The 18,137-nt window shown below is 47.4% G+C and overlaps 1 protein-coding gene across 1 annotated transcript; it reads right to left on the bottom strand.

The window, feature by feature from the left end:
* Positions 1–384: 384 nt before the first annotated feature.
* On the bottom strand, positions 385–3,317 carry CLDN2 (claudin 2). Its single transcript, XM_004769001.3, has one exon. It carries the CDS (start codon positions 3,135–3,137, stop codon positions 2,445–2,447), a length of 693 nt encoding a protein of 230 aa, XP_004769058.1. The 5' UTR covers positions 3,138–3,317; the 3' UTR covers positions 385–2,444.
* Positions 3,318–18,137: the final 14,820 nt, after the last annotated feature.

Below are 18,137 nucleotides of genomic sequence, written 5' to 3' on the forward strand. Positions count from 1 at the left end.
CTCTGGGAAAAACAATCTCTTTATTCACATGGGCCTTGGTTTCCCCATCTGCTGAATGGAGATTGTCAGATTGACTTTTCCTTCTTCACAGTGCTGGTTCAGAGAGCGAAAGGAATAAACACATAGCCATTCAGTAAATAACTTCGATGAAAGAATTGTGAAGAGGGAGGAGCCCTGGGCACAATGAAAAAGTGAAGTTTCCCTGGGAATGTGGTAGGGGGGGTGTCTTGTTTTCCTAATGTCTCCCATAAAGTCAAGAATTTTTTTTATCCAGCCGGTGGGAAGAAAAGCCAGTTTCCGTTCTACCCTCCCCCTGGCCCAATTCTCTCTCACACCTGCCATGCCTGCCAAGGCCCCTTTTGAATGAATAAAACAGTAACAAAATTACTCAATCAACAAGTATTTATTGATCACCTACTGTGTGCCCAGCACTCTTACAGATAGTCTGGGGGGATACAGAGAGGTCTCGGGTATGGCCCCTACCCTCCAAGAGTTTATAACGTATTTGTGAAATCAGATAGGCGCACACGAAAAGATAGCTATCCATCAAAAATTGTGAATTACAAGCATTAAAGAAGCAATAATTATATGCTGAGGGGGTGGAGGAGGGAGGGCAGGAGAGGGACAGAGTGGTCAGAGGAGACTCAGTGTAGGAGTTGGTGCTGAGCAAGTTCTCCAGACAACAGGAGGACTCGGCTAAGGGGACAGGGCCTTCCAGCTTGGGAGAAGAGCTTAATCATAAGCAAGAAGGTGGAGAGGCGAGAGGCGTGTTAGAGACGAGTGAGCCCCTTCTGCTGGTACTGAGGTCTGGGAAGGTGGACTGCAGTTTGTCCGAAGCCGGGTGTACTTGTAGGGTGGTGTGTGAGAGAAAAGGCCTTTGGTCTATCTGTGACTCCCACCCCCACCCCAGGGGAAATGGAGCATTTCCACACCTTGGAGGTGGAAGGGTCTGCCGGGGAGACTGCCGGGGAGACGTTCTCCTCAGTCCCTCCCCAACCGAAATCCCAGGCGGTGGCTCATCTTTCGCTCAGATAGGGGCCCAGATCCTTGGGCATTGTCGTTCCATGCCAAAGCCCTCAGATGCCTTCTGGCAACTCTGAGATGTCTGGCGATGGATGGCGGGTGCTTCTGAAGGGTGACGGAGGTGGGAGAGCTGGGGGGCTGTTGTCTTTCAGAGGCTCTCTGGCGCTCTGTGGAGAGACCCCTGGGAATGGATCGCAGACTTCGGGCTGATTTTCCATTAGGCTTGCAGACTCCCTGGGGAAGCCGCCTCTCTCTGGCTTGATAGAAACTCCCACTGGAGCCACCTCACATGCCCTCCCCCCAGCTTCTTAGAGACCAAAGAAGTTCTTATTCTTTCTGGGGCAGCATCAAGGAGCGGTCTTTTCTTTGGAACCCCAAGCCTCCCACGCTGTCATCCCCCAGCCCAGAGCCATCTCGAGAAAGGACATGTTCCCCCTCCTAAGGAAACCACTGTGCAGGACTCAGGAGACCTGTAGCCTTGTTTCTTAGCAGGAGGCCAGGTCAGAGGGAGGCAGGAGCTTCAGTGAAAGTTGGAGCTGCAGCTTGGAGGCAGTTCCTCAGCGGAATCAGCGTCCACTGCTGCCTTGAGCTTTTCCACCATATCTTCTTTCTTCGTGATTTCCCCTAGTGGGAGGGGGGCTAGACCCCCAGCCCACAGTGGGAGGGAATTCCGGGAAATGCCCTGGGAAGTGAGTCGGGTCTTTTTTGGGTCCTCGACTGCCTTCCCTCCCTCTCATCCTGTACCCAGTTGCTCTCTGCTCCCTCGGTACCACAGGGTGGTTTTATTTCAGTCCACGCACAAACCGGTCTGAACACTGTGGAGTCATAACAACAATGGGATGGAGGCGCTGGGCTCCATTACTGGCCAAACAGTTTCTTCGGAGAGAAGTTTGGGAAGTTGGTGAGAGCCGTGACCATAAAAACCACCAGTCCTCCTCCCCACCACCCCCCAGCAATGAGCTCAGAGCCAACCTGAGCCAGAGGGAGGGTCTTTGAGCACAGAAGCGGTTAGTCAGTGGGATGTCATTAATGAGTGGGTTTGGGGGTGGATTCGCAGGTCACCTGAAAGGCAGAGGGGAGACTCTGTGCTATGGCCTAGACTAGGGGGCGGAGTTTGGAGTTGAGGGTTGGGGACTCGGGCCGGGGTGGGGGTGGGGGGAGGTGGCAGGGCCGTGGGCAAGTTGAAGGGAACAGAAAGGCTGGCTTGGCAAGCATCTTGACAATCCCGCCTGCAAGCTGTCACACCAGTTCCCGTTTCTGCCTTCGCTTGATCCAGCGGCCAAAGTCAGTCTATCCTCAGCACCTTCTGACATGACCCAGTGCCAGTGTCCCTCACCTGTGGCCCTGGGTGTTGGGGGGGGGCACTGTCCGCTGGTTTTCACAGACCCCGCCACCCGCCCCCAGCTCTGGCCCCTGGTTCTTCACACATACCCTGTCAGGCTGTAGGAGTTAAACTCACTCTTGACTTTGGGCGGTTGGCTGGCCCTTGGGGAGCTCCTAGTTGCGAGGGGCTGGGCCTGGTAGGAATCATAGTAGTTGGAGCGATTTCCCTGGAATGGGCAGGAAAAGCAGAGGATGATTCCAGCTACCAGGGAGAACAGGGAGGAAATAATGCCCAGGTAAAGAGCCTCTCCGATCTCAAATTTCATGCTGTCAGGTACCAGTGGGGAGTAGAAGTCCCGCAGGATCCCATGAAGATTCCAGGCAACAGGAATGAAGCCCAGAAGGCCTCCGAGGATGAAGAAGACTCCGCCCACCACAGCCAACCTGTCCTTGGCTCGGGAGTCCTGGCAGAAGACTGTGCATCTCATGCCCACCACAGAGACTATGCAGGCCAAAGAAGAGAGCGCACTGGATGTCACCATCATGGCCTGGGCAGCCTGGATGTCAGCGGGCAGGCCTAGGAGGGTGCTGTAGATGTCACACTGCGTGATGCCTGTGCTGTGCGTGGCACACTCCATCCAGAGGCCCTTGGAGAAGCCGACGGCTGTGACGATGCTTGTACCGACGTAGGAGCTTGTTCGCCAGCTGGGAAGTAGCATGGCCACCAGGGTGCCCAACAGCCCCAGGAGGCCCAGGACGTAGCCTACAAGTTGGAGGCCGAGGGAGGCCATTGCAGACCTCTCGGCAGTGGGGGCGTCGTCGGGGCCTGCTCCCTTGCCTTCAGGCTGCAGTGCTTGCTCTTTGGATCCTGGCCTCTAATCCCTCATTTCAGAGTGCCTCTCCCAAGCCGATTTCTCTCCTCCTTACAAGTGTCTGTGGGTGGCCACAAGCAGGCTCAAGAAGGCATCTAGAAGACCTAAAAAAAATCCATAAACCAGATTAAATATTGACCAGAAGCTTATGAGAAACCAGAAAATGCTGGATGCCTTTTGACCTTTGTTATCTTTAGAAATAACACATGAGAAAGAAAAAAAGAACTTTGAAAGTGGAGCCAAAATGTCATCGCCTCCTGCGTAGGCACATGCCTTGGGTTGGGTTGGCAGCCAGACAAAGCCAGGGGCCAGACGGGTGGCTCCTTTCCGAGAAGGTAGTGGTGACAGTGGTGGTTATGCTGGCCGCAGTAGCTCCGGGTCAGGCTCTCACCTGGCACGCTTCTGTCTCCGGAGCCTGATGTTGAATGCACTGCCCGGCAACACTGCCACGGGGCCCTCAGCTGCACACTAAGGCCAAACTCCAGGAGCCTGGAACAGGAGGAACAGGTCCTAGGATACAGCTTTGGACTCCGGCTTGCTAGAGGCCTCTTGAATCTCCAGGGGCCTAGAGAGCAGGGGTCTGGCCCTAGGTCATCATCCTCACATGTGGGAATCTACACCAGAGCCGACTGGGGTCGGCGAAGAAGACTTCTGTCCACACGCTGAGAGTTCAGATCCACCCAGCCCTGCCCCAATTCCCTCCACCAGGCACGACTAAGGACACTTCCTGTCTGTTTTCTTAATAGATTCCCTACCAACCCCAGCTTCGGCGATAATGGGGAAGGATTTTTGGAGCGAAAGTTCTGCCAAGGCCTGGGGGCGGGGGGGAGCCCTGAAATTCCCCAGGCTATCTCCTAACAGATGACCTAGGATGGGCAGAGGAAAAGGAAGCTCTTCTACTGTAGAAAGCTTTGTAAGAGGAAGGTATCTGAGCCTATCCTTGAGAAACTCAGAGCTGTCTAGGATGTTGCAGTGCTCAAGCGTGGTTGGCTCAGTCGCTTAAGCATCCAACTCATGATTTCAGGGTCATAAGACTGAGCTGGGCGTCGGGCTCTGCACTCAGCAGGGAGTCTGCTTGAGATTCTCTCTCTCCCTCTCCTTTGCCCCTCCCCCCACTCTCTCTCTCTCAAATAAATATATAAATCTATCTTTAAAACTAAATGAATGAGGGGCGCCTGGGTGGCTCAGTGGGTTAAAGCCTCTGCCTTCGGCTCAGGTCATGATCCCAGGGTCCTGGGATCCGGCCCCGCATCGGGCTCTCTGCTTGGCGGGGAGCCTGCTTCCTCCTCTCTCTCTCTCTCTGCCTGCCTCTCTGCCTGCTTGTGATCTCTGTCTGTCAAATAAATAAATAAAATCTTTAAAAAAAAAAAACTAAATGAATGAATGAATGAATGAATGAATAAAATGTCCACCTGGAAATGCCACAGGCACCTCAAATTTGACAGGTTCAAAAGAGAACTCATCATCTCTTTTATCATACCTTTCCCCAAACAGTTCTTCCCTGGGCCCCCTGAGATCGCTGAACGGTCCCTCTATCCATCCCCTTGTGCCAGACCAAAATCCCGAGAGTGATTCTTGGCATTATTTTCATGCTGACTCCTCACTTTCCATGGTCAATGTCTCACCAACTCTCTCTCTTGCATATACCTCAAATTCATGGCACCCTTCTCCCCATCCCTACCGTTACTTGCCAGGGTCAGTCCTCCTTCCCCCAGACTGTAGCAATGACTTGCTCACTGGTCTTATTTCCGGTCTTGTCTCCCACGGTTCATTCTCCATGTTGTTGCCAAGGTGATCTTTCAACACATTAATCTGATCAAGTATCTACATGAAACTTTCCAGTGGCTCCCCATTGGCTAAAGGATAAAGTCCAAACTTGTGTGTGCTCTATGACCTCTCAAGCTTCATCTCTTGCCATTGTCCTCCTCATATTCTTGCTGAGCTAAATTACTCTTGGTTTCTCAATCATGCCATATTGTCTTTTGCTTCCAAACCCAAGGGCAAGCTGTTCCTTCTATGCAAGATGCCTGGCATTCTTTTCTCTCTGTTTAGTGCTTGCTTAGTGTTCCGCTCTTATGTCTCTTCCTCGGGCTCGGATCAAGTTCACCTCCTCTGTGTTCTTGCAGCATTTTCTGTGTTTCCTTACCCGCATCATGGTAGTATAGTAATAATAACAACAGTAATAATAATAATAATAATAATAATAGCAACACTTATCTAGTGTTTCCGACGTGACCTATGTATAAATTATAAGCCTTCTATATGTGTTAATTCACTTAATCATCATAGCAATGTTTTGTGGTAGGTGCTAATCATCCCTATGGTGCAGATGAGGAAACTGAGCGATGAAGAGGAGTTACTGCCCTGTACTGCAATTTCCTCTTTAAACCCTTATTCCTCCCCCACTTATCTATGAACTACATAAGGGCAAGGACTGTATTGTATTCATCTCTGGATCTCAAGTGCCTTGCAGAGTATGACACCCAGAGCAGGTGTTCAAAAATATCTTCTTGGGGCACCTGGGTGGCTCAGTTGGTTGAGCATCTGCCTTCGGCTCAGGTCGTGATCTCAGGCTCCTGGGATTGAGTCCCGCATCGGGCTCTCTGCTCAGCAGGGACCCGGCTTCTCCCTCTCTCTTTCTGTCTTGCTCTCTTTCCCTCTCTCAAATAAATAAACAAACAAATAAATAAATAAATCTTTAAGAAAATATCTTCTTAATGAGTGAAGTGTTAAAGGGGTTTGAGGGACTATAAGATGTGGGCTTTCTAAAGGAGCCAATGACTTCAGTGTAATGGATGAGAGCTGCCTGCTGTTGGGAAAGAAAGTTGGGAGAGGGAATCAGAGGATGGAGGGATATGGAGAGAGACAGACAGAGAGAAGAGAGACAGAAAGGGAGAGAGACACAGAGAGAAAACAGAGAGACAGAGAGACAAACACAGAGAAAGAGAGCCAGAGAGAGAGAGAGAGTGAAAGAAACAGGGTTTCCTATTTTCTGTGTATATGCCTTTGCTGAATAGCTTGTCTCTTCCAATTCTAAACCACTTGAGGGAAGAAACACATTAAGCTTGTTAATTATTCAATATTGTAAACCTCGATTACACGTCCATTGGATCTCGGCAGCATCAGACAGAGTTGCCAGTCAACACTATTCCTCAGTGATGAGGTTGACAAGGCCCATGTGGATGCCAAGCAGCGTGGAACAGGGGCCAATACACACCTGATGGGAGGGGGAGGGAAATCTAGTTTGAATCCTGGTTCTGGCGCTCACCAGGTGTGTCACTGCACCGCTCCTTTCCACGCATTGGTTTTCTTACCATTAAGCTGGCAGGATTCTACCCTATCCTGATCATGACCTTTCATCTCAATGGCACCTTCTGCTTCTCTCCTGGTGACTGCTTCAAACACCACTTTTTTTTTTTTTTTTGAGCCCCTTTCCCGACCTTCTCGCTATGCAACTACTACTCTCTCCTCATCATTTCCTTACAATTAAGATTCCTATACAAACCGTTTCATGTTGATGTCGCTACTTCTTCCCCATCCAACCCACTGCTCAATCCTCTTCAGTCTGGCTCCAGCCATTAGCCTTCCTCTGAAACTAAGGTTGTCCACAATTTGTTTTGTCCCCAGATCCAATGGTCATATAGCTGTCATTTCACTTTGCCCCTCTCTTTCCTAAAACTGTCTTCTCCCTTGTTTTCTGTGATTCTAAGTCTTTTTTTTTTTTTTTAAGATTTTATTTACTCGACACATGCAGAGGGAGAGAATGAAAGAGGGCAAGTAGGGGGAGCAGCAGAAGGAGAGGGAGAAGCAGTCTCTCCACAGAGCAGGGAGTCCAGTACAGGAACTTGACCCCAGGACCCTGGGATCCTGACCTGAGCTGCAGGCTGACACTTAACTGAGTCCCCTGGGAGTCCCCTTTTAAGTCATCTTTTTTTTTTTTAAGATTTTATTTATTTATTTGACAGACAGAGATCACAAGCAGGCAGAGAGGCAGGCAGAGAGAGGAGGAAGCAGGTTCCCTGCTGAGCAGAGAGCCCCGACGTGGGGCTCGATCCCAGGACCCTGGGATCATGAACTGAGCCGAAGGCAGAGGCTTTAATCCACTGAGCCACCCAGGCGCCCCCCCTTCTAAGTCTTCTTTATAAGTTTTTCTTCTTGAGCCCTCTGTACAATACTGACTGTTCCCTGTAGGCTTTCATTGGGACTTTCGGACTTCTCATTCTTCACATCCTATGACAATGCCCCCTGAATCCATACTTCCGGCACAGATCTCTCTCATGAACTCAAGATTTGTATAATCAACTACATTTGGAATGACCCCATCTGAATTTTTTCATAGCACCTCAAACTCAACATTTGAAAAGCTGAAATCATCTGCTCTCTTTCTCTACCTTCACGTGATTTCTCACATGGTGTTTCCCATCTCACTAGGACCATCCCTCATCCAGCAACTCAAGCCAGGCATCCTTGATTCCTCCCCTTTTCTTGACATGTGATCAATTATAAAGTCTTATCAAATATACCTCCAAAATATGTTCTGAATGCATCCACTTCTCTCATGGGCATCTCAAATTGGTCTCTTTAGTTCCACATCTGCAATCAATTACCCATGTGGTAGCCAGCGTTCTTTCTAAATAGGAAAGCTAATCTTAAGTACCACCCTACCCCCTTGCCATGCTTTAAAAACTTCAGGGCCTCTTAATTGCTTTCAAGACAAAGTTCAAACTCTCTAGGACAGGAAATCAGGAATGCCCCTCTTTATCTAGCTTCTGATTTCCTTTTCAGCCTCGTTTCCCACCAATAATCTCCAATCTCAAGCTTTATTCTCACACACACACACACACACACACACACACACACACACAATCCGGCCATGGCTATACAGGTGTATTTCCCTGAATTTGCCTTTCTCTCTGTCTTTAAGGCCTTGAGTATGATATTCTACTACCCAACATTTTCTTGGCTAATTGCTGATCATCCTTCAGGACTCATCCTCCCCTTGAAAACTTCTTTGGACTCCTTCTGTCAGCTCAGGTTGGGTCACATACTTTTCCTTAGTATTTATGATCTATTTATAGGTCCCCCGTGAGTGTTGGTGAGCTACCTTGATGTTTTTAGGGAGCGGACCCGCTGCCTCCAAGAAGAGAAGCTCCCGCTTCAGCCTTGTTGGGAAGCCGGCAGAAGAGCCCAGCGTGAGTTTCCCATGAGAGTCAGCAGTGTTCCCAAGATGAGGGCCTCTCCCCAGGGTCAGTCCTGACTCAGTAGGCCTAAGTAGGAAGAGTAGTTTGGGGAAGGCAGAATTTAAAAAAGGCCACCAGTGAGGCTGGGAGTCTCTGGAGTCTGTACTGGAGAGACTGGGCTGTACTGGGGAGACTGGACAAGAGGGAGAACCCATTAATCGAGTTTATTCAGTCGGGAGAGATGGCCTGAAGGAGGTCAGATTTCAGCAGGGTCAGGAAAGCAGGGATGGACAAATTAGTGTGTCAGAGTGTGTCAGGCTGGATTCTGTTTTTGTTTGTGTGATGAGGCAGTAGATGGTTTAGAGAAAGAGTCCCGACCCGAGTGAGAATCAGAAGACTGACTTTGAGTCTCAGACCTCCCTGGAACCTGGTGAGAAGATCCCCTAACTTCTCCAGGTGCTAGTCTGCTCATCTCTAAGGCTTTGGGTCTCAATTAAGGTAATGGGGACAGGAAACCATGTTGACAAATATAGGAGGACTGAACAGCTGTTTCTAGAAGCAGCCAGCTTTAAAGGAAACTCCTCTCTTTCCGGGATCCTCCTAAAAGTCCAGCCTTGGCAGCTTGGGAGGAACAGAAAACTCTAGGCCTTGACAGTTGAATTTGTCTTCTGGGCATGAGGCCAACACACTCCATGGCCCAAGGGCTGGGCAAGAAGGCTTCATTTAGGATCCTTACCTAATCTTCCTTAGCAGAGGGATTGGACTGCCAGAGAGGATTAGAAGGGTCAGGACTGACAGGGCTCCTGAATTAACTCCTTCTTGCCTGGGTACTTGCTCTGCCTTTCCTGAGTTCTTGCCCCAAGGGTATTGTGTCTCGTGCCCCTTCTTTGGGACCTTGTAAGACCAAGCGGGATAAGACAGGTGGGGTTCTCAGGCTCAAGGAAGGAGCTGACATGAGATCCTAGCGGAGGGGAGATGGAGGTCCCCACAGCCCTCTTCTGCCAGTGAACCTCATTTCTCCATCACCTGATCTGACAGCCTCTCCCAGGACTCTGAGAGACATGCTCTCCTCTCTGCACCTCCCCTCTAGCTGCTGAGGGCTCTAGTAAGTGGCAAAGCCATACCCCTGAAGCCCTACTTTCTGGAAGGTGTGTCTTCAGAGCAGTTTGCCTTTCCTTCTGCAGCCGTTGACGGATGACAGCTCAGGGAACTACAACGGGATTGAGGGATTTTCTAATTGCTTTAAAAAGAAGTTCATTTTTTTTTTTTTTGTCCTGACCATCAAAGTAAAGCGCTCCCACTTTACCCTGCTAGAAAACACAGGCCAAATTTTGAAAACATAGCGTCTCCAATCTCTCTAGCTATAAACGGAGTTAATGTTTTGTTTCCAGCTCCATTTTCCAAGAGGATGCTTGAGGAGAATAACGTCTCAGTCTAAAGAAATTTCTTTTTGTATTGAGATGTAATTAGCATATAACCTTATATTAATTTCAGGGCTACCAATAGAATGACTTGTTATAAGTCTGCATGGCAAAGTGATCTCGACAGTAAGTTTAGGTCACATCCCTCACCGCACATAGCCACACATTCTTTTTCTTTTTTGATGAGAACTTTCTACCGCTCTCAGCCACCTTCAAATACACAATATTCACGCTGTGTGTTACAGTCCCAGGATTTCTTTATCTTCCAGCTGGAAGTTGGTACTTTTTGGCTCCCTCACCCATTTTACCCACCCACCACCGGCCACCCCCACCTCTGACAACCACCAGTCAATTCTCGGTATCTAAGACACAGATACAGAGTATCTATCGGGGTTTGTTTTGTGTTGTGTTGTTTTTTCAGATTGCCCCGGAGAGGCAAGAGAGAGCTCATGCAGTATTTGGTTTCCCGGCCAGACTTATCTAGTTTAGCACAGTGCCCTCAGGGCCCATCCATTTTGTCACAAATGGCAGGATTTCCTTCAAAGAAGGAATTTCTGACAGACTTACAGACCGGTGGGGGAAGGGTTATTTAAGAGGTTAAGGAGGAGACCAGGACTTGACTCAGAAATCCACCTTCCGAGGACCCCCTAAAGCTTCAGGCACTGAAGCTGGCTGGGGGTGGGGGGGAAGCATCCCCTTCCAGTCCCCCTCAGCCTCCCTCCAGTTGGGCACAGGGGTAAACTGTAGCTCCTTTCCTTCCATCCTGGTAGCTCAGTCCTTCTGTCCTCAAAAGCTCCATTCAGAATGTCTGATTTGGAGAGTGCTTCCTCTGGCGCCATAGTTTCAAACACTGGAAAGTTTGTGGTAGCCTTGAGGAAACAAATGCTCCCCACCCAGGTGCCACCTGAGCTTTCCCTCCCGTGCCCTTCCCTCAGAAACCCAAGATGGCCGAGGCTGGCGACGCCACGGGCCAAACTGATAGCAACTAGGAAACAAGAGCCCACAGGTGAATTTAAGAGGGAGCCAATAAATCAGAATTAAGACACTTACGAGGCAGTTCTTTTGCAGAGTCTTGGAGGAGATGTATGGCCCTGGAGAATAAGGAAAGGATCCCGAGGGAGGGGAGCAAGGTGCAAGGGGCCCCAGGCTGAGGTGATAAAGGATTTCTAATTGTTAGCCACAGCTTTGCAAAATCCATCTGCAAATCTCAGCCTTGGGTCAGAGACTTATTACAGATCAGAATTAAACCCTTGGAGTCTGGAAGATTGAGGTACTTAAAAAAAAAGTTTGGTGAGTTTTGTGTTTTTCCTGTCAAAAACTCCAGCTGGGCTTTTGTGTGGTGACCTCTGTGAGCCCAGGAGAGGCCTTTGGGGGAGAGGGTTTTGGCCGAAGGAAGAATTCGGAACATTCCAGCTTTGGGGGTGGGGAGAGGAGGGGGCTCTGTGAGGCCCATTAGGTGTCCCTGGCTATGGGCCCTGAGGCCCAGCAGGAAGTAAGTCTCATAAACACAGCCCTGGTGAGCCAATGCCCAAGCAGCCCTGCGCTTCGAACGGCCGCATGGACTCGTCCACCCAGCTCAGTTCTCCAGCAAGCTCCCAGCCCTACCCCACCCCTGCGGTTGAGCCCCAAAGTGCAAAGGCGAACATGTGGACTCTGGGTTCAGACTCTGGTGGGTTCAAAAGAGCAGTTCCCTATAAGTTGGGACTGAAGCAGCCAGGATTACTATGGGCCTCCCTCCCCTTTGTCCCATACACAGCAGTACCATACCCGACGCATGCTGTTTAGGGACCTCGAAATTTCTGTGGAGCTGAGAGCCATGATTGGGTTGCCTCTCTGACTGGAGCAAGAGAAAATTTCTCTGTTTGCTGTCGTTTTCTTATTTAGAAACATACTAGATGTTACTGCAAAGAACTCAGAAAATAAAATATAAAGAGGAAAATAAAGGTTCTCATAATACCACCGGCCAGGGATGTACTGCTAATCATGTTTACATTTTGACGTACTGTAGAAGACACAAGTAGAAGTATTTTTCCACAATTGAATCGCATTATACCCTACAGTTCTGTAACCTTCTATCATTTCTAAGTAATGCAATGATATGACATGTAGGCAATGATATTTCCATGTCCATCAAACAACGGATTGTCTTCATTCATTATGGCTGCATTGTCTTCTGTCGTCTGGAAATGTAATTTATTTAACCATTCACTAGTAGGCATTTTTGTTATTTCCATGTTTCCACCATAACCTAACCTCTTTGTACATACAGAATGAGCTTTAAAGGCTAATACAATGTATTGTGCGGATGAGAAAGTCTAGGCCCGATGAGATGAAATGAATGAATCGCCCAGCATCGCGAGCTGAGCAGTAATGATTAGACCTGGAATCTGCGTCCCTAGGTGTCTGGTTCAGTAAATTTTCCAGTGCGCTACACTGACTGCCTCCCAAGGATTCCTATGGAAAAATGGTAAGACTAGTGGCCGCTCTTCATTGAACACTTGCTTTGTGTCAGGAACTCTGTGAAGGGTTTTCATATACATTGTCTCACTGGGGTATTGCAGAGCTGAGCCAGGCCTGGACACCAAATCCAGCCACCCCTGGCCCTTGACTCTTAATTATTACTCTACTCCATTTTTTAAGTCATTTCAAAGCAAATAGTCAAATGTGTTGCCTACTGTGAATTCAGTGAAGCAAACCAGCAATTATCCTCTTTCCCAAGGAGGCCTAGAACTGTAGTGCAAAGTGTGACTGGGGTCCTGCTCCCTGGCAGTGCTCCCGAGCAGGGGTCTCTCCAAGGGGTACCTCTTGGCAGGCTGCAACAGGCTAAAAGGGCAGCCATGCCTGAGCTCAGGCCCAGAGTAGGGGATGTTTGGGGAACATGAAAGCAAGCAAAACCGAAGGCGGTGGGAGGGGTAGCAGGCTAATCCTCTAACCAGCTGGGAGACCCAGGGCAAGTCTTCACATCTTCTTTCTCCAGACTTCACCCTGCTGACTTCCCAAGGCCAGACTAATGAATATGAAAGCATTCTCTAAGCGAAAAACCTCAGTGGGGTGCGAGAAAGAATTTGGAGGAGAGGGGCACCTTATCAGCTCGAGGTGACTCTATTCAACTGGGAATAGGAAAAGGCAGAATCTCAGGGGCAGGTGCCAGGGCGGATGAGGGCATTGTGTTGGCAGGATGTGGTTAGCAGATTGGCAGTCATTCAAGGACTTGGTTTTAACGCCGTGTTTCCTACAGGTCAGCACTGTCAGATCCTGGTGGAATCCTGCCAGAGCATATGACTCCTCCGTGTCGAGTCTGTGAGGTATCTTGGTCACCAAACTAAGACCCCTGCTGAGAGCTGGTGAACCTAGATGGGTGGGGGGGATGGAGAGGGGCCTGAAAAAAGAGCAGTCCAGGTAAGGCAGCCTCCGCTTAAGGAGAGGAATGAGCCAGAACATCATAAAGGGAGGACAATGAGGGTAGGGATGGGTTAGGAAAGAGAGTGGAAGGACAGGTAGGAGACAGGTCTTGGCGGAACCAAATCTAAGAGAGGTCTGTATAAAGCAAGGTCTTTAGGGAAAGGGAGGAGAAGGTGCTACGAAGAGAAGAAGTCTAGAAGGAGAAATAAGAGATTCTCCAGGCAAGAGGGGCAGGGATGAGAAGACTATGTACGGGAGGAGTTAGGACCTCGGGCAGAGAGAAGATTTGAGACATTATATCCCTGTGCTTTCACCAATCCAAGAAATTTTCATAAAGGTCACAAATGACTCCACCGCCCACCCCATGTCATGTCACCAAATCCCGTGGGCATTTTCCATTTTTTTAATTAAAAGAAATTCTTTTAAAAGACTTTATTTATTTATTTGAGAGAGAGAGAACCCAAAGGGAAGAGGGAGATTCAGACTCCCTGGGGAGCAGAGAGCCCAATGCAGGGCTCCATCCCAGGCCGCTGAGATCAGGGGCCAAGCTAAAGGCAGATGCTTCACGGGCTGAGCCACCCAGGCGCCCCTGATGGGCACTATTCAGTCCCTAACTTCCTTGACCCCTAGGTGGAATTCAGTGTCCAGGATCACTTTGCCCTCGCTTCTCTCGGCCTCTGTGATACAACAAGAGTTCTCCTATCTCTGGCTTACTTCTTCATTGACTCCTCCTCCTTTGCTAGACTCCAAGAAAGCCGTGTTCCTCAGGAGCCGGACCTAGTTCTCCCTCTCTTCTTGCTGTGCATTCCCACTCTTGGAGGTCCCATTTATCTCTCCTGTACTCAGATGACTTCCAAATTGCCATTTCCCTCTGAAATCCAGACCCCTATATACTGACATCTCCAGTTGGATAACTGAAAATCATCTCAACCTCAACATCTCCAAAACTGTATCCTTCATTCCCTTTGAACTAAAACCTCAGTCTTCTCCATCTGCGAAAGGCATTTTAAGTCAGGAACCTCAGAGTTAGACTTAATTTCGTTCTTCTTTCTCTGGCCCTCCATACCCCCATCTCATCTGCAAATCCTTTCCATTCTACATGCAGTATATGGCTCTTTCCATCTACTGGTTTCCCATGGAAAAATGATACCTCCAGGGCACCTGGGTGGCTCAGTGGGTTGAAGCCTCTGCCTTCGGCTCGGGTCATGATCCCAGGATCCTGGAATCAAGTCCCACATCAGGCTTTCTGCTTGGTGGGGAGCCTGCTTCCTCCTCTCTCTCTCTCTCTCTCTCTCTCTCTGCCTGCCTCTCTGCCTACTTGTGATCTCTATCTGTCAAATAAATAAATAAAATCTTTTTAAAAAAATGATACCTCCATTACCTTTTCTTACGATCATCTCTCAAGATTTGTGGTCTCAAGGGGCACCTGGGTGGCTCAGTGGGTTAAAGCCTCTGTCTTTGGCTCAGGTCATGATCCCAGGGTACTGGGATCAAGCCTAGGGTCCTGGGATCGAGCCCCAAGTCAGGCTTTCTGCTCAGTGGAGAGCCTGCTTCCCCCCTCTCTCTGCCTGCTTCTCTGCCTACTTGTGGTCTCTGTCTGTCAAATAAATAAATAAAATCTTAAAAAAAATTTTTTTGGTCTCAGGATGATTTTACACCCTGAAAAAACTATTTAGGAAACAACCCAATGTCCTTCAACTGTAAATGGATAAACTGTGGCACATCTGTACAACAGAATACTACTCAGAACTGAAAAAGGAATGTACTATGGATATAGACAGCTACAAGGATGAAGTCCAAATGCATTGTGCTGAGTGAAAAGAGCCAGATTCAGAAGGCTGTTTCTAGCACGATTCCATTTACGTGACATTCTTAAAATGACAAGACTAGATTAGTGCTTGCTGGAGGTTTGTGGTGGACCAAGGGGTTGACCAAAATGCTGAGGCACAGGGAATTCTTTGGGTGTGGGAAGCATTACAGAATGGTTGTGTAACTTCACGCTTGTGTCAAAATTCATGGAACTTCACACCCAAAAGCATGAATTTTATGCATCCTTCCACATTCTGTCAGAGTATTAAAAGGATATGTGTGTATATTTAAAAGTAAATAAATAAGGTATTAGTTAAAACTCTACTAGGGCTTTCCTTTTTATGGATTATATCTTTGATATTTAACATTCCTATAAATTAAAATTAATAAATTTTAAAGCTATTTATTAATTTACTGTAATATAGTTGACCCACAATGTTACATTAGTTTCAGGTATACAGCATGGGGGTTCAACATCTTTATATACTACGCTGTGCTCACCACAATCAGAGCTCCCATCTGTCACAACACAACACTATTTCACTATCCTTGACTATCTTCTCTATGCTATACCTTTTATTCTCGTGACTTATTCATTCCATAACTGGAAGTATGTATCTCCCACTCCCCTTTGCTCATTTTGTCCATTCCCCCCACCCGCTTCCCTCTGGTAACTATCAGTTTGTTCTCTGCATTTATAGATCTGTTTCTGCTTTTTTTGTTTGTTTTGTGTTTTTAAGAAGATTCTATTTTTAAGTAGTTTTCACACCCAATGTGAAGCTTGAACTTACAACCCTGAGATCAAGAGTCGTGTGGTCTACTGACTTGAGCAAGCTGGGCACCCCGAAACCATTTCTTTTTACATTTAAAACAATGAACTCATTGCATGTTATAATAGGTAACATATATTTATGAAAAAATAATTCTTTTCCAAACAAAAAAAAATTAACAAGAAAAGTAGGATCATATTCCATTTCTGCAAAATCTGCTGCATATCTGACTCAACAAAAAGGCAGAGGGATTCTCATATCTGTTCTTGCTTTCAGTCCGTAGCAATATGTTTTTCGGTTAAAATAGATGAAGAAAGGGGCGCCTGGGTGGCTCAGTGGGTTAAGCCGCTGCCTTCGGCTCAGGTCATGATCTCAGGGTCCTGGGATCAAGTCCCGCATCGGGCTCTCTGCTCGGCAGGGAGCCTGCTTCCCTCTCTCTCTCTCTCTGCCTGCCTCTCCATCTACTTGTGATTTCTCTCTGTCAAATAAATAAATAAAATCTTTAAAAAAAATAGATGAATAAAACCCAACTTCATGATGATATGTCATAGAGATGGGTGTTGTTTAAATAGCCTTTTAGGCAGAATTCTAAGAATGACTCCCAAATGACACTCAACCTGTGTATAAATTCTGTCTCCTTTGAGAGTAGTTGTTTACAGATATTATTACTTCCATGATCATGTTAGTTAGCTGGCAAACAGAAATTATCCAGGTGGGCCTGGATGTATGTATGTAATGTGTATGTAATGTAATGTGCGCCCTTTCCAAGGAGAGTGCCAGCAAGAAATGGGGACCTCAGACTTAGAACCTGAAGGAACTGGATTTTTCTAACATTCTGTGTGAACCTAGAAGCAGACTTTCCCCACAGGCCCTCCAGATAAGGGCCCAGCTTAGCTGACAAGATAACTTGACCTCAGTCTTGTGAGACCCCAAGCAGAGATGTCAGGTGAACCCACCTGGACTTCAGAGCTACAGAACTGTGAGGTAAGACGTAGGTGCTGTATTAAGTTGTTAAGTTGATGGTAACTTGTTATTGCAGCAGTAGAAAACTAATACCTTGTGGATATTCTTCTTTCATACTACACCTAAACTTCACAAATGGTAGTTTCCTGATGCTTATTTGTGATGTTGACTCTGAAACCATATCAATGAACTTTTTGTACTCTGTTACATTAAAATCCATCGGTCTATCTTGTACTTTGAATGGATCTATTATCTATGGAAGATTTGGTAACATGCATTAGTCATTTGGAAAATACTGGCCTACCCGGTTATACAGATCTTCCAATTGTTGACTTACTGTATGATTATACAATGTGAAAGGCTGCATTCGTGAGTATCTTATCAGAAATGTCTTTAGGGTACTGAGAAACTCTCAAGTTCACAGTGACAGATCAAGTTTTCCAAAAGTCTGGTTTTCACTTGAAAGCTTAAATGTTATCGTGGACAACAAATACAATCAGTTGATTTCCTTGAGATGACAATCACTTCACTCATTTTCAACAGAACAGTGGCCTGCGTCTGTATGAATAACCATAGTTTGTCTGTTAATCGTTCTTTCAAGTTAAAAAAAAAAAAAGGATGGGGTCACTTGGGGGCTCAGATGGTTAAGCATCTGCCTTTGGCTCAGGTCATGATCTCCAGGTCCTGGGATGGAGTCCTACGTGGGGCTCCTGGCTCGGCCAGGAGTCTGTGTCTTTTTTCCCCTGTACCTCTCTCCCCGCTTGTGCTCTCTCTGTCTCTCTGTCTCTCTCTCAAATATATATAAACCTTAAAAAAAAAAAAGCAAGAGGGTTCTATGAAAAACTGGCTACTTTGGCTTGCAATCAATCACATAAGTGCTTTTCCTCATGACACTCGTCGGACTTGAGTACGCAGTCGAAGTGCTTTACACACCCTTCCTATTTTGTCACACAGACTATTTGAAAAGACATGTACTCAAGGGGTTAATTTTAATAAAAAGTAATCTTTACGGTTTCATCAAGACATTTTAAAGTGGAACTGACATTTCTTCTACAGGGAATACATCGATGATGAAGAACAGCATGAATGTTAGTTTGGCGCCACTGCCTCGATCCGAGCTAAGGCGCCAGCATTTATGCCAAAAAATACTGCTTTTGCTCCATCAGGGCAATGTCAACACAGTGAAATGGCAAATAACATCTTCGTGTTATCATGTGAGTAGTTTTGTCTGAGTCTCTTGAATGAATCTTAGTGGCGCCCAGTGGTCTTTGGGTCACACTTTTAGGGCTGGTGATTTAGGCCCAAACTGGAAGGGGACGCAAGAGGGAGGGTGGAGATGAAACATTTTAAAAAGATTTTATTTATTTATTTGAG

This window comes from Mustela putorius, unplaced genomic scaffold (genome assembly GCF_011764305.1).
Source record: "Mustela putorius furo isolate JIRA1106 unplaced genomic scaffold, ASM1176430v1.1 tig00003901_pilon_pilon_pilon, whole genome shotgun sequence".
Taxonomy (NCBI): domain Eukaryota; kingdom Metazoa; phylum Chordata; class Mammalia; order Carnivora; family Mustelidae; genus Mustela; species Mustela putorius.

Excerpts from the sequence above, each read along its gene's own strand:
- CLDN2 (XM_004769001.3), bottom strand. The coding sequence starts at position 3,137 with ATGGCCTCCCTCGGCCTCCAACTTGTAGGCTACGTCCTGGGCCTCCTG.